Source organism: Canis lupus, chromosome 20 (assembly GCF_003254725.2).
Source record: "Canis lupus dingo isolate Sandy chromosome 20, ASM325472v2, whole genome shotgun sequence".
NCBI classification, from domain to species: domain Eukaryota; kingdom Metazoa; phylum Chordata; class Mammalia; order Carnivora; family Canidae; genus Canis; species Canis lupus.
Genome location: NC_064262.1, coordinates 37,226,686 through 37,253,808, shown reverse-complemented (window position 1 = coordinate 37,253,808; position 27,123 = coordinate 37,226,686). Strand labels below are relative to the sequence as shown.

The 27,123-nt window shown below is 50.5% G+C and overlaps 1 protein-coding gene and 1 long non-coding RNA gene across 2 annotated transcripts in view; one reads left to right on the top strand and one right to left on the bottom strand.

Annotated features, from left to right (window-relative positions):
* Positions 1-140: 140 nt before the first annotated feature.
* Positions 141-4,436, top strand: LOC112665906 (uncharacterized). Its single transcript, XR_003140597.3, has 2 exons — positions 141-378; positions 3,597-4,436. It is a non-coding gene; the product is annotated as an uncharacterized LOC112665906 (long non-coding RNA).
* STIMATE (STIM activating enhancer) overlaps positions 2,966-27,123 on the bottom strand; it is a 49,523-nt gene continuing 25,365 nt past the window's right edge. The window contains exons 2-8 of the mRNA XM_025456148.3: positions 17,666-17,714; positions 15,774-15,869; positions 12,326-12,447; positions 7,649-7,761; positions 6,400-6,477; positions 5,503-5,652; positions 2,966-3,672 (exon numbers count right to left, since the gene is read on the bottom strand). Coding sequence (XP_025311933.1) covers positions 3,556-3,672; positions 5,503-5,652; positions 6,400-6,477; positions 7,649-7,761; positions 12,326-12,447; positions 15,774-15,869; positions 17,666-17,714 — 725 coding nt within the window. The 3' untranslated portion in view covers positions 2,966-3,555. The remainder of the gene's footprint in view (positions 3,673-5,502; positions 5,653-6,399; positions 6,478-7,648; positions 7,762-12,325; positions 12,448-15,773; positions 15,870-17,665; positions 17,715-27,123) is intronic.

The following is a 27,123-nucleotide window of genomic DNA, read 5'->3' as shown; positions in this document are numbered from 1 at the left end:
ACAGTCTCTTCTCTTTCATTTCAAAAATGCGTTTCTGTGAATCTTAACACCACTGATGAAACACCCCCACCGGAAGGGCAGTGGAAATAGGCCATTGTTTGCTCACACAGTTCTGAGTTCTAATAATCATCATGGAAAGAGAAATCAAGTAAGACCAACCCACCCACCCACCCCGGAGCTCAGGGTGCTGACAACTGTTGGACTGGAAGTCCCTTGCCCTTCACAGCTGCCAGTGTTTCACAGGGTAAAACAGAAAGCTCGCCACTCCTGGTCAGAAGTGTGTGCAACTTCTAAAAGCCAGCCCTACATCCAATAAGGTGGCTGCTTTCGCCAATGAGAAGTTCTCAGAGCTGTCTATCCCTGGCTGCAAAAAAGCCAGTAAGTTACTATCTGGAGGGCAGAGTGGGCTCCTGGGCAGCCTTCCGTTGGGGACTCTGAGCTGCGGGCTAAGGACTAGATTGCCTAGGAATTGAACCTTTATAGGTTTTCCCTTTAAAGGCATGACAGGTCACCATTTGCCTAGGACTCTCAGTTGCCAGGAAGAGGCATGAGTTAAAGCTTGAGGCAGGAGGGTTAACTGAGGGGCCAGACCTTCACCTCAAAGGTCTTCTGAGCAGACCAAAAAGCCACTGCCGCCCAAGATCTCACCAACATCCCCGCTTGCCATTGTCAACATCCCACTGCAGCAAAAGGAAATAAGGCCAATGAGTCCTTCCATTCAGACATGATGGTTATACCTCATCAGGTTAGTTCCATTAGGTACAGGAAACTTGTTCATGACTTACAAGCTTCCGCCATGGGTGGCCTGGCCAAGGTCCACATCTGGACAGATCAGATGGACAGCACACAACATCCAGTTGGTGTCCCATGGTTTCTCAAGCACTGTGCCACTTGCCATGTGGCTTGGGTAAAGAGCTGTACCTCATAAGGCACCTAGGGGCAGGTGGTGAGGAGACTCATCCCAGGGGAGGAGGACAGCTCGGGAGGAAGTTCTGACCATGACCCTCTGCATATGGTCTCTTGGGACAATTGTGCACCACAGAAAACCCCCAGTGACTGCAGGAATCATTCCAGGGAATACAAACTCTGTGCATGTGTGTAGGTACATGGGCAAGTGGAACATGTGCGCGCGCACACACACACACACACACACACACACACAGGAAGGGTAGGGAAGGCCTAACCGGTGAGGCCACGCTGTCCAGTCCTAAACACCACAGGGTCCTCTATAATTAGATACTCGTCTCCTGGTCAGCCAGCTCTATGTGGCTCAGAGACTAAAGCCCTTATTGAAACTCAGGATACAGGGAAAAACCACCCCTCACTAGCCACCACTTCGTTCCCCAAACCCACTGGCCAGTAGGCCCTGGGACAGGCCTTGGGATGAGTAGATTGTTTGGGACCTATGTAACCCCCACCTTCCACCTTCCAGGGTCTGTGGTTCCCTGATCCGCTGTGCCTTGAGCTCAAGACTGGAAGCACAGCTCTGATTCTGAGCTTAGGAAGGTGCAGGAAATAGTGGTGGGCACAGGTGGTTCATAAAAAATAATGAAATAGGAAGGAAAAGTAGGGAGAGCCAGTGATGCCACGAGGGGCTAACACGGAGCAGGCACGTCAGTTCTGGTCTTCCCCAGCACCGATTCTCAGGGGAGACATCTCACCATGGCTAGAGGACAGGAGGGGTGAAGACCAGAAATGAGGGCAGAAGTGGTCATGGCCTCCGGTCTTGCACGTAGTCTTCCCTCCTGCCGCAGACGCCCATGAGGGCAGAGTAACCATCCAGGGTAGCAACAGGGCCCAGCTCCTTTCAGCCTTCTGGTTCTGGACTGCTAGGGGAAGATGGGCTGAGAAGGCTCCCCGCCCCTGCCCATGGCCAGGTGGGATTGTGAGAGGGAAGACAGGTCCAGAGCTTAACAACTTGACTCTCATGCCACAATTCAGACCCAATCTACTTAAGGGCAGCACCTTTGTATACAGGTCTAAAAGGAAGGTTCTGGGCCTGGTGGCCTCCCTGCACCTGTCTCACTTCTAGCTTGCACCTTAGTGGTGTAGTTTTCTGTTCCTTAACTTCTGTGGCTGCCTCTGGGCCATGATAAAACACTGGCTGCTCCACTTCCACAGCAGGGTGAGTGCCCAGGCCAACCCACTCCACTGTGGTCAGCAGACTCCCAAAGCTACAGGGGCCTGTGGCCATGCAGAGGAGTGAGTGCCTCTCCCTGGGGAGGGGGCCCAGGCTTAGAAGCATCTTCCCTGCCTGTGGATGCAGACAGCGAGCTCTCGCCTTGACCCGTCCCATATCCAGCTGCCCTGCAGCTTTGGAGGATACAAGAGACAGGACCACCAGGCCAGGCAGGTGGTTCTCAGACTGCTATGCATAACAGGGGGACAACACTAAGCCGGCAGACAGGGGGCAGCCTGAGAGGAGGTGTCCGGTGCTGGTCTGGCAGCTAGTCCAGAAGGCTCCACTTTGTGCCAAGAGCCAAGGAGGCTCAGACTGAATTCTAAACTTCAGATCTGGAGACTGAAGAGGGTCAGGGAACACATAGGGGTAGATTCACGGTCTCAGTTTCTCTGGACACAGAGCTCTAGGCTCTTTTCTTGGGCATGTCTAAGACCTTTAACCTGCCAGCAGAAAATCCAAGCGTCTGGACAGAGTGCTTCCTGTCCCACTTGCACCAGGGCCCTAAGGATTGGCCTTCGGACCAGCTGCCTACTGCTCAGGCCTGACCTTTACAGAGCCACTGGGTTTGTTCCTTTCAGGTAAGGGCTTATCTCCCTTCCTGTTGGGACCATTTCCCTCATCACAGGTTACCTAAAAATATTCCAAATAAAAAACTCCCGACTTTTTCTTCCCGCCAGTTCACATCCCACAGAAGGCAGACAGACCCATTTCTTTGGGGATTAAAAAGAGTTCTTAAATACAATAGTATGAAAATATAACTTAAAAATATAAAAGTCAACAGCATACGGAAGACTTAAAAATCTATGTTTTGCCCATTAGTCCCATAGGAAATAAACACATACTCAAAAAACATTAACACTGTGACAGCTCATAAAACCGGCTTTAGAAATCAGTAGTTACAAAGCCATTTTGAGTAAGAAAGCATTGCGGTTCCAACTTGGTCAATGAGTGACTTTTAGCCCAAAATGTGTTACATCTTCACGCTCCCAGAGCCTGAGGGGAAGGCTCTACCCGGTCTGCGTGTGCGTTCGGTTTTCCTCCTCAATGTCACCCAGCCAGACACGGGACGGGGCCTCTGTGTCCCTTGCAACACTGTTTGGGACAATGACAGACAAACAAAACGCCTCGCTTGCATATTTGGTCAGTGTTTGTAGTGCAACTGAGTGGGGACCTCCGGCTGCCTTGAACCCCTCGGCGCTGGCCCGTCCTCCCTCTGTCAAGTCACAGTCGTCTGGGAGTGGGCAGAGACAGCAAGAGGGGTGGAGGTAGAAGAGGAGGGGCAGAGAGGAGGGAAGGAAGGACACTGCGGAGCCGCCACGTGCTGACCCAGCAGCTGGCTGGGCCCCCAAACCTGACCCCGACACAGGAGTGTGTCATACGGGCAGCCCAAAACGGTGTTTCTTTTTCTTCGCAGGCTTCAGAGGGGTCAGTCTGCGCAGGTCCTCCTCCACATCGGACTCCTCCATCTCGTCATCGGCTGAGATCAGGATCTGGGGTGGTGGAGAGACATGGCCTGAGTCACCCCCAGTGGGGCCTTCTTCCTCTGCCCTCCCTCCACCCCAGCAACAGGGTGCTAATGCCTCTAGAAGGTCTCAGAGCCTCAGGTTTCTTTAGGAGAGGGTGAAGGGGAGGCCACTTTACAGAGTGAGACCACCCAGACATCACTCACTCCCAGGATATTCACGGGCTACTGAAGCCAGCACCAAGTTGACATACCCGCCCCTCTGTAGTGCTCCCCGCTTCTCCATCCAACCTCCAGCTGCGATGCAACCCCAGTTAGAAGAGACTCAGCAACGAGCCACACCCTAAGTCATCCTGGCAAAGAACCCCATCTGGACACAGGGTGATACAGGTCCTTGAGGTTGCCCTACAGACAGCAAAAGCAAACTGAAGAGCTTCTTTCGAAAGGAAAAGAAAACACCTGTAGAGCATACACGAGGCAGGCAGATTTCAGAGCAGCTGCTATGAACCAACTCTGCAACCTGTGAAGACACATGGGAGCCCTGCACTTTTCTGATCCCCTGGAATGACTCAGCTGTGGAGCAAGGGCATCCAGGGCAAAGACTCATACTGCCGACCTGCTGCACCACTTGCCTGGCTCTGCAGACCTCTGAGCATCAGGGAAGGACAGGGACGGGGTATCTGTGCAGGGGAACATGAGCTCATTCTTTCTCAGGGGCAAGATGGCTGTACCACCTCTTCCTGGACCACTCCCTGGGTGGATCCCTGATTAAACTTTCTCTCTGGCTCCCTATCTACCGCCTATATAGGCACACCTCAATCACAAAGCACCTTGCCCAGAGCTGGTACCTCTTTTCATGTCATTTCATCCTACCCTATGGGACACATGCTGCTATGGCTATGATGTGTTTCACATAACCCAGATGTCACCCCATGTGGCCATGACTGCTGAGTGGCTGCTTCTTCCTGTACTGCTATTTGTCATTCATCTAACATTTGCCAGGCTCTTATGACAGGATGGGCCCCGCGCCAGATCTCAGGGACATATAGAGAAGTTATGGGTTTACCCTCTGTCCTGCTCCTCTATTCAGCTTTCAAAACTCCCTCCAGGGTGCCCCCAGGAGTCAAACAGGCTGTTTCAGGGTCCTCACAGGGCTTTGTTAACGCCTCAATGTCAGAATGATTACACAATGTTATAAGGAGCTATTCAGACACCTTCATCCAGTCTGAAGGTCTTTCAGGGAAGACATTACCTCAGCCATTTCTGCAGCCCCATCCTGACTGCAGAGCTCGGCACACCATGAAAGCTGAGGTCGCCTCTCAGGAGGCAGCTTGGCCTCACCTTGCAGCATGAAGGAGGTACAGGCTGCCCAGAGAGCATAACTTTGCCTCCACACTCCGATTTATGACCTCCTGTCTCTCTGAGGTCCCAACCTTTGAACTCAGGAGAGCTGACAATAAGGGGAGGTGAGGTTACCTATGTTTTAGAAGTTTCTAGCGGGCTTAGCCAACACTTCTGCTGCTCTGCAGTGGTAGGCAGGGATTTAAACACCTTAACGCTTAAAGGCAACGATCAGGCTCATGAGAATCCTTGTCAGCTTCCCTGGAACACAGCAGCCCCTCCTTTCTCTGTCCTCCTCCACTGGCAGAGGTCCATACTGTCGGAGGCAAGTCCCTGCTACCCCACTGGGTGTTCCACCTCCCTGTTGTGGGATGGCCAGGGCCCGCAGGAATGCATCCCTGCTGGATGGAGGCAGTCAGCCTCTTCTTCCCCCACCGCTGAGTGCTAAGAGGACTAGAGGTAAACGGAGGCCAGAGACGTCCTCAGGTCGGGGTGCAGCAGAAGGGCTCGGCCCTACCTCAGACTCTGACTCCTCGTGGGATGCAGCCCTTCGATAGCGGACTTTGCTCCCATTCCTCGAGTCCTGGTTGGCTCCCCTTTCTTCTAGTTTAGCTTTCGTCCTCCCTTTTCTCATGAGGAAATTATCCACTACCCAAAACATCAAAGCCTGTGGGGAGGAAATGTGCATGTTACTCTGGGATATGCCATTCGTCAAAGCAGAGCAGACCCCACTGCCATCCTTCCCACATGCTCCAGATTTACCATGCCCAGAACAAGGGGAAGAAAAACTTCATCCAGCCCCCCTGCTCTCTAACAAGCTTACAAAGAGATTCCCACCATCTATGTCCTTTGCTTCCGCTTTCCTATCAAAGAGAACCAGCAGGAAAATCCTGACCCTCTTCACCCTGAGTGCTGGTAACTGACAGGGACAGCCTGTCTTGGGCTTTTGCCTTAGCTGCTGGCAAGGTTTCTGGGCTCCTGGCACAGGCTGAGCAGCTGGCCCATACACTACCATGATGGTCAGCGTTAAGTGACTTTATTGTTCCTTCTTACTATTTCTTACTTCCTTCTAGCCAGTGTACTCAGGGGTTTCTCTTGGAGCTCTGGGGTCAGGGATAAAAGGAGTGAATTCCTAACATCCTGATCTAGAAGTCGCTCGTGGTGCATGTGGAGAGCCTCCTGGGTGGGAGGTCCCCTGGCAGGGAGGGCAAGACAAAGTTCCTAGGATCCTCCATCTTGCACAGGAGGCCTAGAGCAGTGACCTGCCTGCTGAGGAAGCAATCCTACCATTTCCAGGCCTGGGGTGGGGAGGGGCCTGGGGGCTATGAGGAACTTTCTCTGTCAGACTCAGAACTTTAAACAGGACACTGGAAGGCAGAGAGCACACGGGGGTAAAATGCAACATGGCACTGACATTGACAAAGAAGGGGACGATCAGCATGACGATGGCCAGTTTCAGGTCTGGGTTTTCAATGGGATTCAATAGGGCCACCTGTAAAGAGAAGCAGACTCCGTGAGGTAGGGAGAGATCACAGAGAAGGTGCTTGGGGGTCGGGGGGCAGCAACACAAATCACCCACGAGGCCCTGGGCAATGTAGCTTAGCTTAGACGACACCTCCCCAGAATCCTGATGGGAACAGCACCTCACACCCAGGGCCACATAGCCCACCCCCAGGTGTGACTGCTAACAAGGGACAGACCTGGAGAGAGCACTTGGAACAGTGAGAGCTTTAGTGGCTTTCCCAGTGCCGTGCACGTGGGAAGTGTAGTGCACTTACAACCACCGAGCAGAGCAGGGCCCACCCACCAGGAGGCGCAGAGGGCAGGGCTGGTATGGTTTCAGGGAGTTGAGGGGAATGAAGTCAATGGATGTTCATTATAGACGCTAGCAATGAGGTGCCAGGCCATGTTCTAACACAAATCCTGTATCTCAACCACCTCCCGAAGGATGACAGCCCTGAAAAGCCTTGGTTTATTTTCTTAAAAAATAAAACTCAAATTAAATAAATAAATAAATAAATAAATAAATAAATAAATAAATAAATAAATAAATCTCAGACACAAATAAAACCCAAGAAAGCCACGTTCTGAGCTACTCAAAGGCTCTTTGGTTGGTTTCATGTGACCATTAGGAGGAAATGGGCAGTGGAGGCTTCTATCTACACAGCACCATGGCCAGAGGGCAGGGCCAAGGAAACCCTGGGAATGTGTGACCAGCTGCTTCCTGCAGCAGCAAAAGGCTCCATTAAACCACTGGCCAAGAGAGGTGTGTGAGGACATATGCAGATGAGGAAAACACCCTCCTGACAGTTATAGTCATGAGGCCTAAAGACTATAGCAGCTAGTATGCAACCTGCGAGGAAGGACTCTTATTTCCATTGCCTTTATGTATCCCAAAGCCTAACCTAGAGCAGGCATTTGCATGATTCAAGTAGATGGATGCTAAGTGAAAAACCAAGTTCTTGCTCTCAATAGGCTGCCATGCCACACAGAATCCAGACTGTATTCGTGGAGGTGGAGGGAGAAAAAAAAAGAAGAAGAAAAAGAAAGAAGGAATCTGGTTTTCCAGTAAAGCTGGGGTGTGTGAGTGGTAAGGGAACAAGTACTAAGTACTGTCTTGTTTAGCATCCCAGGGAGCTGCTAAAGAAGGGACAAGAGCAAACCTTTTTCCACTGAAGTATAAGGAGGACGATGAAGACGACAGACTTTTCAAAAATCATGATCACGATGTAAAGAGCACACTGCCCAACCCAGGCTCCGCACTGCAGAGGGTCTCCTGCAGGGACAGTGGGTGCGCAGTCACGCGGGGTGCAGACACCAAGATCCGATTCCATGTCCCTGCCCCACGCCCTCCCGTAAGCCCTCGGGCTCCCAGCCCACACCAGAGCCCTGGCTCTAAAGCCACTTCATGGACCCCTGATGCACCCAGAATCACTTCAACCCAAATAGACACATGCGGGTGTTTCAGACAAAATCAGCCTAATTTGGAGATAGCACAGTGGTGTTTCTTTCAAGAGATTCTAAGATATAATTAAAAAGACTAAAGTTAGTAAGTGCTCACTGCTGGGGCTCAGAGAGCTGGCTCTTTCCGTCCACTGGCAGAGCTGTGTGAAGTGAGTGCTATTATTATCGGTTGTTGATTTTTCCAGTGACTGTGAAGCTATCCATCCTCTCCTCTGACCATGGGCTGGCTGATGTCTGTGACTACAAAGGCAGCACACCACCTCTCTGCTCATCTGCTACCCCGAACCACCCTCCCCGGCTGCTCTTGCTGCCCTCAGCCCTGACAGCAGAATCCCGATTGTGTCTATATGGGGTAGCCCAAAACAGCTTCAGCTGGGGACAGGGAAGGTAAACAGGAAGCCCTCATGGCAGAGGCAGGAGGGGAGGCACTGTGCCTTGGGGCTGTGACAGAGGTCCATCTGTGACCCTATCAGTCACTGTGCTTGAGAAATGGAGAAACCTAATAGTCCAGGCTGGGGCACATGCAGGCCCTGGAGGGGCTCCAGAATGTTTCAAAAGGGACTAGAGGCAGGGTGGAAGACCAACCCCAGGGACAGATCTATATCCTCAGAGACAGGCAGAATGTATGGGATGGGCCCCCAGGGAGACACACATGCCTCCCCAAAGTGGGAGATTGAGGGAAGGGCTGATAGTGGGGACGCCCCGGTGGCCTGCTCTGGAAGCCCTACTGGAGTTGTCTGACCATTGCTGGCCAGGAAAGAGGGCGGAGGGCAGCATTTCAGGGGAGGTAAAGACCCCAATCTAGGCTGTGAGAAGAGAACTTGGCCCAGAGAGAGGGCTCTGATGCTACGGTTTCTGTAGCCATCCCTGCCCAGACATGGGTGTCAGAGGAGGCCCCAGCCCAGCCAGAGCCTGCCAACTCTACGCAGTGGAAGTGCAAGTGAATGCCTTCATGCAGCTGTAATGGACACACCACCAGGCCATTCCCTTTTCTGGAAAACCTCGGGAGAAGGGTGCAGAAAGCATGCAGAAAGCCATCAGGGCTTCTTCTAAGCTTGTCCTGTCTACTTTCACTTCTCGATTGGACACATCTGAGCCAAAAAAACCACTTCAGAAGCACTATCTCTCCTAGCCAGATTTTTAAGGGAGTGCTGGAATCCTTTCAGTTCACTACGTGACGTTACTGAGAAAAGTTCTCAAAAATAACAGATTAAAGTATTTGTTAAAAATCATTAAGATTGGAGACAAACAGAATGTATTAGTAGGAAAATCTCTGAATGGGGACTGGTGTGTTTCAAGGCAAGAGACCAAGGGTCCACACTGCATGTCAAAAGAAAACCTGTCTGCTCCAAGTGTTTGCTACATCGGTCCTTAGGTTTGAAAATGACTGATGAAGGGGGACAGGCTGTCCGCACCCCCTGTGCTGCCCAATGCATGGCTGAGTATCAGCGCCTCAGCTCAGCTGCAGCTGCGTCCTCTTTCATTTACGTGCTTTAATAAGGTAAAAAAAACATGGTGAAAAAAAAGAAGAAAAGTCCTCTGTAAATGTGCTCCCACACTAGCTCCCTCTGCTGCATCCAGAGACCATCCAGACCGCTGGCAGCCCCTGCGGGGTGAATGTGTCAGCTGCTTTGCTTTTCAGGTCTGTCTCACTGGAGAACCTTTCAGACCTTCCCACTGTCTCATCATCACAGGCATTCCCAACGTGTCCTGCTCCTTACCACATTGCACCACCTTAGGTAGATGGGGGTTTTGTTTGTGTTGAATAACTTTCTCAGGGGAAATCGCAGGGATGGGGGATGACAGATGGTACATGTCTGTCTCCCAAGGCTTCAGGAAGAGAGCAAAGTCTAGAGACCACTGGTGCCTATGGGACACAGACCCTACTTTCTGGGCTTATGAGTAGCGAAAAGCTTTCTGGTCACCAGACTGCAAACACACCTATCACCTGGATATGTCTCACCCCTCAGAGCTGTGTGGCTTATTCCCCAAGTCCCATGGGCTTGTTGGCAAATTAACCCTCTCCTCTAAGGACAAAGGAAGCACCTAGAAAACAAGCCCTTCTTCTTTACTTAGCTGAGAAGAGAGCTATGGGGCCCTAAATGGAAATATTGCCTCAAGAAGACAGGCCAGTTAACAGGTGTGGTAGGTAGAATAATGGCCCCCCAGAGACATCTACATTCTAGTCCCAGGAACCTGTGAATACGTTAGGTAACATGGCCCAGGAGAAGTATGGCTGCTAACTAGCTGCCTCTAATGGAGAGTATCCTGTGGTATCCAGCTGGACCAGCGTACTCACGAGGGCACTGGAAGGAGGTGCTGGAGGGTCAGTATGATACCATGTGACAGGAGCCTGACTGCCTGCTGGACCTTCAGGGGGAGGAAGGGGCCATGACCAGGAAATGCAGGCAGTCTCTAGGAGTGAGAGACTCCAGAAGGAGCCAGTCCTGCCGATACCTTGATTTTAGCCAGTGAGATCCATGTGGGATATCAGAACTATGCAGCTCTACGGTAAGAAACCTGTTGTTTGAAGCCACTAATTTTGTGGAAATTTGTTGTAGCAGCGACAGGAAAGAAGAACACAGATAGAAACAGAAATCAGTGTGCTGTTTTTCCTTAGCCCGGTAAGGGGGGACTCAGGATGGACATCCGGAGACACCCTGGTTTGAAGACTATGGTTCCTAAATGCAGTGGTGGGAAGATGAGGGTGGCACAGAAGCAAGAGGCTCAAACTACCACTGCCTCTTCCTCCTAATGTACTCTTGGGGATGCAGACCCAGTATGGTGGGAATGGGTGGTGCTCCAGGACTAGATGTGCCCTCCCTCTGGCTGCCAGGTAACTGGCTGTGGATGGATCTCCTGTAGCACCAGTCACTATAGCTGAGTCGAGAGCACTGGCTTCCAGGACAGACCTCAATAGCAAGCATGAGAAGCACTGGTCTTAGAGGTGGAAGCAGATAAGGCCATGCCCACCCCCACCCTCAGCTGTGCACTGGCTTCCAGTGTCACTTAACCCCTCTGGGTACCTAGCCTGTAAGTGAGGATGACACCGCTGTGGTCCCCATGTGTCCTCCAAGCTGACGGCTCATGACTCGGGGTTTCTCAGAAGCCTCCCCTCGAGCCACATGAGCACACACTGTGTGTCAGACACTATCTTAAGTCTGTGACTCATCGGGCATCAAATAACAAGACTAAGAAAAGCCCTCCCCTGAGTTCATCTCCCTTCAAAGGAGACAGTTACTTAAGATTTCTAGAAATACCCAAGGCACTCATAGCCAGCTCCACTGATCAGCTCCCTTTCTACATTAGTGTCTTGTGAGTCTTAAATCATCCAGGAGTGAGCAGCCCTTTGACCCAGAGGCATGAACTCTGTGAAGGTGTGACCAGGAAAGGAGGTGCAGACCTAGAATTCCCTCCCTCCTGTCCTGTGTGTCCTTCTGTGGCTGAGACCCCACTGATGTTCCCACTGAGACCAGGAGCTCCTGCTCCCAGACAGCAGGGGCCAGGTGTGAAGGTGGGAGAGACCTGCCGTTGCCCCTTACCCCAGGGCATGGCAAGGCCTAAAGAAGGCACTCCCACCACAGCCCTGTGGAGGCTACAGCCAGCCGCTTCTCTGGGAGTACAAAGTAAAGGGGCAATGCACTTGTGGCTCTGAGAGTGTGAGGGAAGCTTCCTAATTAGGCTGTTGTCCCAGGGGTCTGAAGAGAGGGGAGTGGGTCAAAGATGAGCCTACACCCACAGGACACCTGTTTTAAGGCATATCTCTGCAAGTGAGGATAGACATGGTATTCCTGGTGACTGTATGTGCCCGATGCTGGTGAGGCCAGCTTCTAGTCAGGAGACAGTAAAGAGCCCCGGAGTGGGGGATGGACCCTCCAGTCTTGACTTGCAGCCCCTGTAGTGAGATGGCCCAATGACAAGACAAGCAGAGACACGCAGCAGAAAGAGGGCCACATCCCTACTGAGCATCTCCCAAACTGAGAGCCATCTCCATTTCTCTAATGAGTTGGGCAGGTCGTGGGAGCTTGGGGAGAAGCTTCGCAGAGTGAGGTGCCTTAACAGCCTGTAGGTGGGGCCCTCAGTGCCCTCTGCTGGCAGAGGCAAATGCTGTGCCCCTCTCTGCGTCTAGGGTCTCTTGGCTCCTGCCATCAAATGGCAGTGAAATGTACACCTACATACTTCAGATGTGTGGCATTCTGACACCAGCAGGGGGATGGTTTTCAGGCCCCAGAACCAGCCCCACCACTACACAGAGGAGACAGCCACCATTGAATTCTGAACCTTCAAATTCCTAGGCCTGGAGAACTGAATGGGACAAGGAGCAGAGCCCTTGGAAGGCCCCTCCACAGCCCCATCCAATGTCCATGCTATATTACCATATTCGCCAAAGCGCAGGGACTCCCACTGCTGCCACTCCACCAAGACACTGACAGCACGCACACCCACGTAGATGAGCAGCATGCCCACGGTGGCATCCAGGAGGAAGTTGATGAGGTACCTGGGAGAAGAGGACACAGCAGCACTGTCAGGAAGCACCCTCCAGGGAGCAAGGGCCCCTAAGCCCGGCCCTGTGTGCTTACCAGGGCCAACTTCAAGCCTGATGACCTAGCACTTGGGCCTGTTCGGGGCGGGGCGGGGGGCGGGCGGCTGTGCAAGAGCCTGCAAGGCTCACTCCCAGGAGCCCCAGCAAGGCCTCCCCATGTTAGCGTGCTGACACTCATCGGGGTCAAAGAACTTAAGGGAGGAGCAAACAAGGCATAAAGATCTCAAAGGGTCCTACCAAATGAAGCCTTGACACAAGACAGAGCACCTGGAAACAGCCAAAAAGTCAATATGGAAACAGATCTTAGTTCATTAAGAGAAATCTGCTCCATGACGCTGTTTACAACCACAGCCCCAAGAAGTGCTGCTCCAGGGTAGTTCAGGACACAGCTTCTGAGGTTTCTTAGACCAAAGAGGGAAGGGCCTTGTGGCCCTTGCTCATCCCTGTGTTTCAGAGCCTGCCCTGGAGGCAAGTGTGAGTATTTCTGGAGAGAGCTTTACTCCCATGGAAAAGGCAGGATGATGGAAGGAGAGAAGTGTCAGTAGAGCACGTCCCACCTTGATCATGTGTTCTTGTAAGGCCTAATTCCATGAGTCTGACACACACCTCTTGCCTCACCAAGGAAAGGCCCTCCCTCAAGGGCCCTGTCCCCAGAACTTGCTGGGCATCTTGACCATAAGCACCAGTTCTCCAGACAAAGCAGGAGACAGGCAGTCACTGGGTCAGATACCAGCCTTCAGGATGCCAGGTGGCTCAGAAAGCTCGAGTAGTTCCAGATGCCAAAGACCAACTGTGATGCCTTCCAGTTGCTGAGGCTTGAGACACTTCATGCAGACTCAGAGCCCCCAGCCAAAGACAGAGGCTTTGGCAACATGCACAGCAACACAGTCACTGGAGGGAGCAAGTCCCTGCTCTGGAATGGCAGAGAACCAGCTGGGCGGACAGCGGTTTCCCCCGCCTGCCCTTCCTCTTTAACATCACAAGGGGTCACTCTCAGACCAGAGACCAAGGCATAGAAACTGCTTCCAGGCAGTTTCGCCAGGCTCACAGCTGGCCCTGGGCTAAGCTGCTCTCAGACTCTCATATCTAATTGGTTTCAAGTGGTTCTCACATCTAAGGCTCACCCTGAAAGTAACAAGAACACCTGATATAAACACACATCAGTTCATTCATTTCCTCACCAAATATTTACACCTACTGTGCGCCAGACCCTGGGACTAAAGACAGAAAGCTCTATAGGCTCTACCCAAAATAGATGAGACTGGTGGGCTGGCCAGCTTCAGGCCCCAGCTCCATCACTATTGAGATGTGTGAATTTAAGTTATGCGCTCTCTCTGCCTCGATTCCCCAAGCTGTAAAATGAGGATCACCAAAGTATCTAAATGATAGGGCTGTTATCAGAATCAAATAATACATGTGAACAACACTTGCCACATAGTAGGTACTATACAAATGTGTTTGAATCATTACCCCTCAGAGTCACAGGACCCTGGATGTCATAAAAACTTAACTCCCTCCCAAAGCTGTCCAGATGGAACAAGGAACAGAGCACCCAGCCCATAGGACCCCAGCAGCCAAAGGGAGCAGCTCATCCCCCTCTCTAAGTTTCTGTTCTCCTGAGCTGAAGCTGGTTTCCTTTCCTGGTCTGCAGATTCCCAGGATGCCTCCAGGCCAGCCCAGGCCAGCCTGTCCTCCACCTGTAAAAAGTCACAGGGCAGACAAGAATGGCAGGACCTGGAACAGATCCCAGGGCCTACTCACTCTTCCTCAGGGCTGGGGCCACCTCTACTCCCCCAGCATCACCTGCTCTTCTACCCAGTGCTGGGGCTCTTACACCTTTCCTAACTTTTAACAACATCTCCAACTGAACCGTTAACTCCCAGAGAAGTGACCCTAGGGTTTCCAGTGGTGCTTATATCATCAACTTCTGAAACTTTCACAGGCATCCTGGGGATCTGGTGGGGCACACAGGACAGGGGAACAAAGTGGGCTGAGTCTGGCCTCTCAGTCAAGTGTCTTCACCATACCAAGCTCCACTAGGGCCTTTTCTCATCCAGGCTGAGCACTTAAGATCTGTCAATAGCCCCTTCTCTATCCTGGCTGTGATTCAGTTTGTCAGTGACCTTAGAGCTGTTTCATCTTCTTTTTGTAGACAGGCAATGGAGGTGCTGCAGGGGAGAGCCATGTGGCCGAGGAGTTAGGTTAGTGTGGCTGCCAGGAGTTAGGTTAGTGCCTTCGGCGCCAGCCGCTGCCTCTTAGTCTATCCTGATCAACAACATCAAGACAATTCACCAGAGGATGACTCCAGCCTGCTGGGGGGATCGAGAGTTGGAAGGACAACGATCTCTCCTAACCATCCCCCCTATAGGAGGATCACCTCTTTAGTTCCCTACTTTGGGACTACACCCAAACATCCAAACAGATCACAACCTATTTAGGTCTTAGAGAAAGACCCTAAGCAGGGAGACTTTATAACTTCCTTCTGAAATCCAGGCCTGGACTATATCTATACAGTCACCAAAAAAGGAGGCTTCAAAGAACCTTCCAGTCCAAATGATCTTAAATATACACAAAGCCTCTTGGCAAGGGACTCATCAGCCCTCTGCCCCACTCTCTTAAAGACAGGGCAGATCAGGACTGGACAGGGGTGTGTGTGTGTGGGGTTCCAGGCAGAGGGCAGCTGGTGGGGTTGAAGGCCACCAGCACAGTAGGACTGGAGCAACAAGTCCGAGCCAGGAGGGTAGGAGATGGAGCCAGAAGGCCAGTGAGTCTCCTTTCCCACTAAATCTGCTGAGAGAGGCACCACTTGGGGTTTTAGTCAGACTGCGCAGGGTGAGGGGCTGTGTGGAAGGCGCACTGCAGCAATGAGCCAGAACCCAGTTTGAAGGTCAAAGAGGTCAATGGTGGCTAACTATGGCTGTGACCCGGGGTGGCTGGCACCACAGAAAAACCCCCATGTCTCCCGTTCTATCAGGGACACTCCTTCACGGCACTACGGTGCCCTGCCAGGGGCTGCTCCCTGCTGGGAGGCATAAGGGCACTAGAACACCAAGGGCCAGAGCTCGGATGAGCAGAAAGCCAGTGCGCAGGGCGACTGTCAGCCAGCAAAGCCCTAAAGGCCCACTGACAGCTGTGTATTTGAGCCCATGGGCAGCACACAGAGGATGGTCTCTTAGGGGAGCACAGAGCCAGAGGGAACGTGACTGACGGCAGAAAGCGAGGTCAGTCTACATTTCAGTGGAGGGGTGGGTGATGTCTGTCCTCCAGTATGGGCCACTTACAGTGAGCAAGGGTCCTCTTCAGTAAGATCTGCTAGGTACACATTTGCAAAGTGGATGAACAGCATTCCTATGGCTTGTTTGGAAGTGTCTAAAAACCTGTACAAAAGAGGATTAGCACTTGTTATCACACTGACAGGAGGGTTATATCCAATTTGGGGAAAATGAGAAGTCTGAAACAGGAAGAAAGCCACTGGGGAGACCCAACCTTCCCATTCCTAGTCACCTCTTTCTGGGGCGTCAGTACTAACTCAGGCTTGGCATCTCAGCTACCTTTCGAAACCTTTGATAACACACTGCATCTGAAATCCCTAAGACGCCACTGATTTAGAACACATATTTAAATTAGGTGCATTTACTTTTTCATTTTTTGTCACTTCAAAATGAAATGCTGGATCACGGCTTTGCGATGAAGTCCAAGGCGCCTCTATTTTAAAGAGCCCCAGTTCCACGTCCCTCAGAGCTAAACATGGTCCAAGCCTAACAAGATACACAGATCCAGCACTGTGCTAAAGCCCTAGAGATTTCTGGCTGCAGCCACTCAAGCGCTGGGCTAGATCGAGGTGGGCAAACTGCTTTGGTAAAGGGCCAGAGAGTAGGTATCTTAGGCTCTGCAGCCACTGCTTATCCTGTCAGTGTAGTGTGAAAGTGGCCACACGCCCTGACAGTCCTGTGACACATCAGTGGTGAAAATGGACAGCGGGCCACACTGGGTCCGTGGGTGGTAGTCTGCCAACCCTTGGGCTTGATGGCAGGAGTTTCAATAAAGAACAAAAACAACCATGTTAGTTCTGGGGACACCCCGCTGTCCTGTCTATAGCTGGCCTTTAGTTTCTCCTCTGCCATGAACACCTGGAGACCGCTGGTGCTCTGTGGCTGAGGGATGTCTCTCTCAGCCTCCCAGCCTGGGCATCCAGGGTTGGGCTGGGGCACTAAAGGGGATGAAGAAGGGGTACACAGGCATGGGGCATCAGCCACAGAGTCTCAGGACTGAAGAGACCCTAGAGATTATCCAGATCAACCCTGGGACTGAAGCTTGAAAATCATTTCCTAAAATAATGGCAAAGTAGAAGTCTCCAGAGGGCAACGTGTGCTCCATGGAGCACCCCAATTCCAGATGTTCCCCGGGTCCCCCAGCCCAAGCGAGATATCTAGACTCGAGAGAAACTGATTGGGGAAAATGAAAATAAGAAAGACCAAATTCACAAATAACACACTGAAGGTCAATCGAGCATGTGCTCCAAATGCTGGAAAGGCGCCTTCAACACACTGATTTATCTGGTCTTCTCTGGAAGGGAAGTGGCTGTTTTGTTAGCAGAGCTGCAAGCCTAAGACAGCCCAGGAGAGTCAGCTCCTTGTGGACATGATGTCCTGAACAGCTGGCTGTCTCCTTTTTCCTGGAGTTTTGTCTTTCAAGGTGGTGTCTGAGGTTCTAGCACCCTTTTATGAAGGAGAAACTGCCACTGAGGGGTCATCCTGGGACCAGAAAGACTGGTTCCAGGGGGAGGAGTATTGATATGGTATATGTGACTAATCTCCACACTGAGATAATGTTTTGCTTACACATACGGACTACAGAACCCAAGGATTTCTCGAAATCTAACAACAAGGATACATAATTAAAGGAGCTTGCAGCACACACTGATGTTTCTGTCCAACCTCCTGTTTTCTAAAATTGGGCGGCTGTGTGATGACAGGATAAAGGCAGAGCTCAACGTTATCTGGAGGAACAGAAGTTTTCATATTCGACATAGTTCCTGATGATTAATTCAACTAAGGGAGTCCAGCACTTTGTCATGCAGAATCGCTCACACTGCACCCCCTGCTCCCCACCCCCTACCGCAAACTCCAAAGTCAACAGCATTCTAGAAGGGTGTTAATATTTCAATACGCACCATATCCTCCACGGCCGTCTCTCATGCTTTGGTTCTCTGAAGCGCTTGACTGAAAGAAAATACACACATTGAGTAGCTTGCCAGCGTGACACCAAAGCAAAACGCATACAAGTGACATTATCAGTAGTACACTTGGGGTTTGACCCTGTAAGTTAAGGTACTTGCTCTTTCAACGTGTGACAAAATACAATAAGCTGTGAAAGTCACAGAGGCCCTGCCCTGCTGATGACCAGTACACTCTTCAGAACTGGACACTTAGGAAGAACGGCTCCTCACAGCACGTGGAAGAGTGTATTTTTGTCTCCTTTGTGACGAGGTTCTCTCAGAAAGCACCTGGAGCCCACAAAGTGGAATGCAGTTACTTCCAGTTTCAGGATATATTCTACACCCAATGAGAGATCCATTTGGCCACCCATCTGCCCCGCCAAGTATTCACTTGGTGCCCACCCCAAGCAGGCACTGAGAAAACAAAGACAAAGGCAGCTGTCCAGCAGGAGAGCAGGCATGTAACCATCCAGGGAGGCAAGTGCCAAAGGACAGGTCTGTCTGAGGTGGAGTGAGGGCACAAGGGAAGGAGAACCACCCCCGTCTGCCTAGAAAAGCATTGCTCAGGAAAGGCTTCATTGGTGGGAGGGGACAGAGCACACACCACGAGCTCAGAGGTACAGGGACATAACACAGCAGACAAACTGAGCTGGAGCCACATGATGGAGGGTCTTAAATGCCAGGCTAAGGAGTCTGGAATGAATTCTGTGGGGAAGGAAAAGCCAGGGCAGAGGGCTAAGCAGAGTCAAAGACATGGCTGGAATTGTGTTTTAGAAAAATGGCTCTGGATTGGGTAGATGGTGGGTTTCTGGGGCTGGAGAACACACTGGCTGAGCCCTAGCACCAGGCAGGGGTGCACACCGCTACAGAATAGCTGGGGGGTGTGGGGTGCTCATTCAGCAACAGGCTAACCTCAGATGACAGAGGGGCCACCCAGACACCTTCACCTCAGGTCTGCAGACACAACTTCAGGCAGACTGTCTCCATGAGTCTAGCCACTAACACCAGCCTTGAAAGTGCTGCATGTGTGATGCTGCTCCTCACAGAAGTACCAAGGAAAAGACACACCAGTGCAAACCCAACGGAGGACTCCTTGTCACGTGGGCGGCGAGAACCAACTTCTGGCGGAGCCCCGAGCTGCCAATGAGGGTGCAGGAGGAGGAGGGGTAGACAAGGAGGGAGAACTTGGTGCCCAAATCGATTGACCCTACTTCTCTAAATGAATACAAGCGGCCTGCAGTTTGCAAAGCAAGGACTTCTATACACAGAAACAACAGGTCTTGTGTTCAGAGACACATTTGGGATAGACTAAAAAAGCAGGAGGAACTAACTGTAAGGAGCTCTGTCATTCTGTTGATACATCATACAGCCAATATATCAACAACGTCAAAGGATCTGGAGGTGGGGCCAAGAGGTTCTGCTCACCCAAATGGTTCCCAAAGGCAGGGGACCTCCTCCCCACAAGTATGCTAGTCTCACTGGGTACTCGCGAAGGAGATGCACATGAAAGTGGGCCAGGACAACCATCTGGAGGGAAAGCTCCCAGTTAGAACCAGAGCCACGTCATGCCCATTTGTGCTTCTGCCTTAGGGGAATCTGTCCCCATCAGTATAAAATAAACACCTCCTGAGGAGAATGCTCTCATTCTAAGCAAACACATGCTGCAGTACCAGAATGACTACAATTCACTGGCAATTGGTTTAGGGGAAAAAAATTACCCGCTATAAATCATATAAAGTAACTACATGATAAATGGCATAATTATAATACATTGGAAGCAATAAATGTAACATAAGCTACTATAAAATAAACCTGTTATTTGTATTAATATAAGACATATAAAGAGAAGCAAATGTGGTGGTGTGGGCCAAATCGTGTTGACACTCCAACTCACTTGTTGAGGCCCTGACCCCCAATACCTCAGAATGCGGCTGTAGTTGAAGACAAGTCTTAAGAAAGGTCATTAAGGTAAAATGAGGTCAAATGGGTGGGTTCTAATCCAACACAACTGGTGTCCTTAGAAGAGATTAGGAGCCACACAGACTGAGGGGCAACCAGATGAGGACCCAGGGAGAAGGCGGCATCCACAAGCCAAGGGTCAAAAGAATTGGAAGAATCCAGCCCTGCCCATACCTTCACCTGGGACTTCCAGTCTCCAGACCTGGGAGAAAAGAAATTTCTGGTGTTCGAGCCACTCAATCTGTGGTATTTTATGGCAGCCCTAGCAAACTAATGTGTGTGGCAATATGATAATCAGAGAGCCTAGATGAGGGGATATTTGAGTATTCATTCATTAAATTGCTACTTAAGACTTTTCTGTAGGTTTAATATTTTTTCAAAATAAAAAGTTGGGAGGAAAACATACTGTAAAAGCATGCACTAGTACAACTAGTACAACAGATGGACCCATCTGGCAACATCAATCAAAATTTTCAGTGCCCAGGCCCCTTTAACCTGCAATGCACTGCCATGTAGGTGTTCTACAGGCATTACTGCAACATGTGCTAACACGTACATGGCTCTTCACTGTAATGTTGTCCTAACAAAAACCCAGAAAGAAACCAATGTCTGTCAATGGGGGGTTGGGGATTCACATCACGGTATGATGCAGCATTAAGCTGTCACTGGAAACAAGGTAATCTGCATGGGTTCATGCGGAAAGGTTTCCAAATTATATTCATCAATTGCAAAATAATGTGTCTTCCATGATTCTATTCATATCCATTTTTTTTTTAAAGATTTTATTTATTTGACACAGAGAGAAAGAGAGATTGAGAGACAATGAGTGCACAAGCAGGGGGAGCTATAGAGGGAGAAGCAGGCTACCAACTGATCAGGGAGCCTGATGTGGGGCTCAATTCCAAGACCCTTGGGATCATGACCTGAGCCAAAAGCAGACACTTAACTGAGTGCCCAGTTCATGTTCATTTTTTAAGGATATGTATTTATGTTGGTGTTATGCATGCATTTTTTTCCCTAGAAGGATACGTAACTATTAACAAGGGTTGCTTCTGATGAAAGGAATTATGGTTCAAGGGAGTAGAACTTCTGTATCATTCTGAATGGTTTAAAACATTCTTCTATATTCACATTGCTTTTATTTCAAACAATTAATGAACAAAAGACAACCTGTGTCAGAGACCTGTGCTAATATAGCAAAGTGGAACATGGGGGACACCATGTGGGTTAAGGGGGCTCTGGGATAAGAAGGGAGAAGAATGTGTGCACATGCTGTCCATGCTTGGGGCCTGGCTTCACAAAGGAGTACCTAAGAGAAGATTCAGAATGCATTCAGATTCTCCTAAATGAAGGAGTGTGACTCCTGCCTTCTTCCTCTCCATCTGCCAGCCCCTCTCCCTAGAATATTTCAGTGTCTAAAATCTTTTTATTTTTTAATTAAAGGCAGAAGAAACAGGGGCAGCCCCAGTGGCACAGCGGTTTAGCGCCGCCTGCAGCCCAGGGCATGATCCTGGAGACCCTGGGTCGAGTCCCGCGTCGGGCTCTCTGCGTGGAGTCTGCTTCCCCCTCTGCCTGTGTCTCTGCCTCTCTCTCTCTCTGCATTTCTATGAATAAATTTAAAAATCTTTAAAAAAAAAAAAAAAAGGCAGAAGAAACATTAAAAGAGCTCCTCCAGATCTATCTAACAAGGCAGGAAAACTCAGGAAACTTCATTCACCTACGCAGTTGCACCGTACTAAAGGGCCTGTGGTGTGACAGGCCCTGTTCCAGGGACAAAACAGACAAAATCCTTTTGCCTTCCTTGCATTCTCGGGGTGGGGAGAGGGAAGAAAATATGTGGAGAGTGTGAAGACGGCGACTGTGACACTAAAGCGGGAAAGGAGAGAGGTCTAAAGGTGAGCCAAGACCCACGGAAAGGGAGGGGAGAGTCACAGGAGTCGGTGGAAGAGCTCTCAGGTGGAGGGGCTGGGCCTTTGAGCAGCAGGAGTATGGGCATGAGGTCAGATCTCCTCAGCCTCATGGCCAGGGTGACCTGGGGGCAGCCATGGGGCAGGAGGACTGTGGCCCACAGTAGTTGTGCTCAGAGTGGCCTAAGGACACCACAGTAGAAGCAGGGAGGCAGATCAGGCCGCTGCAAAAACCCTGGGGGAGTGGGTGCCCAGCCCAGGTGGTGGCAGGAGAGGGTGAGCGATTAGAGGTGGGAGCCTGGCTGTACCTTCAGCGGTGAGCTCACAGGATTTGCTAACAAGGTGGATATGGCTGTGCATCCAGGATGACTCCAGAGGTGGGGACTGACACAGTTCTGCTCATTTCTAGTTTTGTTTTGGTGATGGTGGCTGGGGGAGGGGTGTGGTAAACTGGAAGACACGAGACATCTGTGCACAAGAAACAAGGAGCTGCTCCTGAGTCCTTCATGGATGGTGAGCCAGGCACCCAGTCCCATGGAAACAAGTCTGTTCCATGCAGGAACCTGGCAGCTGCTCCCTGGAAGCCATGAACAAAAAGGCTCATGCAGAGAGTGGCTCAGGCACAGCACTAAGACAGCTGATCTTTCCTCAATTAATGGTGTTTCTGCAGGATGCAGAGAACTCAGATGGAGCCAGAGGCCAAAGCAAGATGCAATCCTTTCTAACATATCCACTGCATAGCCTGAGGCAGGAGGCTGGGGCAGAAGGCTCAACTCAAGTGTAGGTCAGGTCTCTAAAGGCAGGACAACAGACCCAGAATCCCATGCTGACAGCCTGAAAGAGCCCTTAGGAGGAAAAGGAAACAGCAGAGTGAAGGATGGAGAGTGGGGACAGGGGAGGGGCTGCAGGGGTGTGCAGTACTCAGCGGTCCCTGACACCTGGCACACGGACCCCATTCCATTCCTTCAATGACTCTGTGCTTGGCCATCTCCAGGCCGTGATGGGCTCCTAAGCAGGTGCTATTTATGCTCGTGTCCTGAAGAGAGGCATAGGGTCCTGTCACCCCTAAAAAGGAGCAGTGGCCATGAACCAGGCAGATACAGCTTTTGAGTCCTGTCTTTGCTACTATCTAGCCATTTGACTTTGGGTAAAAAGAGAGAGAGAGAAAGAGAGAAGACAGAAAGAAAAGAAAAGAAAAGAAAAGAAAAGAAAAGAAAAGAAAAGAAAAGAAAAGAAAAGAAAAGAAAAGAAAAGAAAAGAAAAGGGTGCTGCCAGGTTGGCATCAGGATTAAATGAGAACAAACAGGTGGCAGGGGCTGGCACAGAACATGTGTTCAGGAAAGTGACCTGCACTCAGCAGTCCCTGCCTTCCCATTCCTCCTCTCAGCGTCTACTCTCCTTAGGTCCGGCACTGAGACACCCTGTCTTGGTCTCTAGGTCTCTGTCATCTGCAAACTGACTTCTCCATGGGGCCTAAATGCTAGGAGGGTCCCAGGATTCCCCAACCCTGCTGTCCTCCCTGGGCTGACTCCTTGTGCTCCTTTGTGTTTCTCTTCTGCCTCCCCAAGGTTCTGTCCTCCCTGCACAGGCTCGCCTTCTTCCTAGCTTCTATGCTAGGGCTCTCCAGCCTCCTCCCCACTCACCCCTCCCCCCCCAATCCTGCCTGGCCTCACCACTGCTTCATAGAAGGGAAGTGTCATCCCTTCTGGGGCTCCTTACTTTCCTCCCACATTTAACTGTCAATCTCCCCTGCCAACCCTACAACTTGTCTTCTAGATGTGTCCCTTTCCCCATTTCTACCACCAAACTAGTCCAGGCCTCATGACTGCTTTCCTATGCTAAGGAAGACTGCCTTCTAACAGGCTTCCCTACCCCTGGCTCCCCAACTGCCCCAGCAACTCACTTGCACTTCCTTTCAGTTACAATGAGCACTAGCTATGCTGGGGACCCAGCATCCATCAAAACAGCCTGGTCCTTGTGCTCAGGGAACTCTCCATCCATTACTCTACACATCATTTCACTTGCCTAAAACACTGCTCCCCTTCTTTCCTAATCTTACACATTTTTGAATTAAAATACATTTTTTTGGGAAGAGATGAACATATGGAGAGTATATAAAATTCAGAGTACATTCTTTTGCTTGGTGTTTGGACAGTATTTCCTTTTTAATCCCTTTTTTTTCAACATTATATTTAAGATAGGTCTACTGTAAGCAGCATATAGGTGAGCTTTTCCCAAAAGTCTGGCTTTGCAATTGTAGTAGTGGGTTGAACGGTGGCCTCTGAAAAGATACATCCAAATCTTGCCGCGCTCCCCTCCCCAATTCCTGCGGATGTGACCTTACCTGGAAAAAGGATCTTTGCAGGTGTGATTAAGTTAAAGAACTTGAGACCAGATCATCCTGGATTAATGAGGTGGGCCTAAATCTAATTACAAGTGTCCTCTGAGAGAGTAGAAGGCACATGGGAAGGAAAAGGCTTTGTAAAGATAGAGGCAGAGACGAGCCTTGCAGCCACAAGCCAGAGAACCCCTGAAGAGGAGGGGATGGGGAAGGATTCACCCCCAGGCTAGGTGTATGGCCCTGCCAACAGCTTGATTCTGGACTTCAGGCTTTCATTATGGAGAGAATTTCTGTTGTGTTAAGCCAAGAAGTTTGTGACTATTTGTATGGCATCCCTAGTAAACTAATAAAGCATTTCTTTCCTTTTTCTTACAAAAAAAAAAATATATATATATATATATTTTTTTTTTTTAAAGATTTTATTTATTTATTCATGAGAGACACAGAGAGAAAGAGAGGCAGAGACACAGGCAGAAGAGAAGCAGGCTCCATGCAGGGAGCCCAACGTGGGACTCCGGGTCTCCAGGATCACGCCCTGGGCTGAAGGCAGGCGCTAAACCACTGAGCCACCCAGGGATTCCCCCCCAAAAAAATATTTAAACAGAATACAAACATACTGAGTGAAAAGTCCCCCTTCCATCTGAAATCCCAGCCTTGTTTCCCTTTTCAGAGCCAACCACTATCACCCAGATCTTGCGTGGCCTTCCAGAGACACACCAGGTGAGTCCAAAGGATAGACAGATTTCTCTTCAAAGAGAGACAGCTGGTCACATGCTCTACACACTGTTGGACCCCTGCTGCTCTCACTGAATGGCCCCCTGCCTAGATTTCACCTACTGTCCACATGGCTCTACTGCTTTTGTTAGAGGCTCTGTGGCATCCCACGGAGTGGCAGTGCACCACGCAGTGAACATCCCTGCCACATGTCATCTGAGCCGGTGTGGGTGAATGCCTAGTGGTAGACTCGCCACATCAAAGGCTACACACGCGCAGCAAACTAACTCTGTCATACCACCTCTCCAGGGGTTGCTGCGATTCGCATGACCGCCCACTTGCCCACATCCCTGCCAGCAAGGAGCAGGAGCAAACCCTGACAATTCCATCAACAGAGAGGTTGCCTCTTCATGGCTGTAATATATGTACTCACTGGGTCACTTGGGTGCCTAAGCACCCACAGGGCTCACCACCACCCACCACCTCTGTCATGTGTACTCTCAGCTCACAGCCTCCCCCGATGGCACAAAGCACAGTGCACAATGCTCTAGAAGTTCTGCGCTGTGAGTGCCACACAACAGGAAGACAGCTATGGCTTATCTGATTCTGTCTGTCCCACACCAGCAGCCATGTCACTGACTGCTTACATACAGCTGTCACTTGGCTTTGCATACATCTCTCCAAGTCAGCATCTACAGGGTGGGGACCAGGCACCCCTTCACTCTCCCTTTCAGAGCCTCACCTGCTGTGAGACTTGCTGCATGACTGAAGAGAGCTGAGTTTTACATACAGGCATTTCCTTTTATGTCACAAGGAGGAAGACAGGAGAGGTGGTATCAAAAAATCATGGGCTGATAGGGGTGTCTGGCTGGCTTAGTCAGTGGAGCATGAGACACTTGATCTCGGGGGCTGTGAGTTCAAGCCCCATGTTGAGCGTTGGAAACTGCTTAAAAAATACTATCTTAAAAAAATCACAGGGCTTAGAAGGGGAACAATTACCATGCAGTCCTATTTAGAAACTGAGTCATAAAAAAGCACAACTGTTTTGAAATTAAACCATACAATTTAAGAGAGCTGTTTGATCAATGCCAGGCGTAGTGTGAGAGAAGCAGAGTCTAATCCCCTCAGTGTAAAGAGTGGTGAAAATGGTGGGGAAGGAGTATTTGTCCAGGGTCACAGTTAGTAGTGGGCCTGGGATAAAATCAAGTCACCTGAGCCAGTCTCTTCCTCCAACTGGCCCTGGCTGGGCCAGAGACATCAAGCCACACCTTGCTGGTTCTATAAGCCCAGGGCTCCCAGTGCACAAAAAGGACAGAAATGGTCCTGGGGACAGGGGTGAGCAAATACACCCTCACTGTAGAAGCAGCAATCAAGGAAAATGTTTCTGCATTTTCCTTAAATTATAAACAGTCAAGCGCTATCCCAAACCTCCTTAATGCCCACTAGTAGTGGGAAAAGCCCAGAGGTACCAGTTTCTTTAGGGCAGGAAAAGACCCCAGAAAAGCCACTGAGGCAGACAACTGGTGGCCTTCCCCAAATCCACCCATCCCCTTTCTTCCTAAGAACTTAGCTGCACAGCTGACAGACCACATTCCCAGACACCCTTGCAACTGGGGGTGGCCACAGGACTATGTTCTAGTCGAAGAGAGTGTGAAGCCCAGGGTGGGCTCCTTTTCAAGGAGAAATGAAGGGCCCAGTGATTCTTTTTTTTTTTTTTTTTTTTTTATTCATAGAGACAGAGAGAGAGAGAGGCGCAGAGACACAGGCAGAGGGAGAAGCAGGCTCCATGCACCGGGAGCCCGACGTGGGACTCGATCCCGGGTCTCCAGGATCACGCCCTGGGCTGGAGGCGGCGCTAAACCGCTGCGCCACCAGGGCTGCCCGAGCCCAGTGATTCTTACGGCAAGGAACTAGTGGAAGTCAAGCTGGGGTTAGCCTGAAGTTTAGTCCCCGCTTTATCAAAATAGTTATTATTTTAAGCAAGTCACTTTTTCGGGTCTAAGTTTCCTTGACTGTCTACTTAAGAGGGTCAGCATGGGGAGAAAAGTAGCTGTGGCCACCATCACTAGGTACTTATTACAGGTACTTTACAGAATTATTTCTAACCTTTATGACAACACTGAAAGGTATCATTCTCATTTTACGGGTAAGGCCAAAGGGTTTGCCTTGAAGCTATAAATGACATAAGCAAGACCTACATCCAGGTCTCTCTGACCGTAAAGCCCATATTTCCCCCGCTGTCCTGAGGAAATCTAGTCCAAAGGCAACAAAAGTTGTGGTAAGAGTGTACCATAAGGCCAGAAGATCAGGCCCCCGGATTCCAGTCTTCTTCCCCTTAAGCAACCCTGCACATGAGCTGGAGTGAACAGAGCATGACATGCCTCAGTCAAGCCTTCCAGCGTGTGCCCCACCTCCCCCTCCTCAGGGAACACAATTCAGGCTTTTTGGGTTGGCACACTGGGGCCCTCCCCCTCGCCTGGCACCGTTCATCT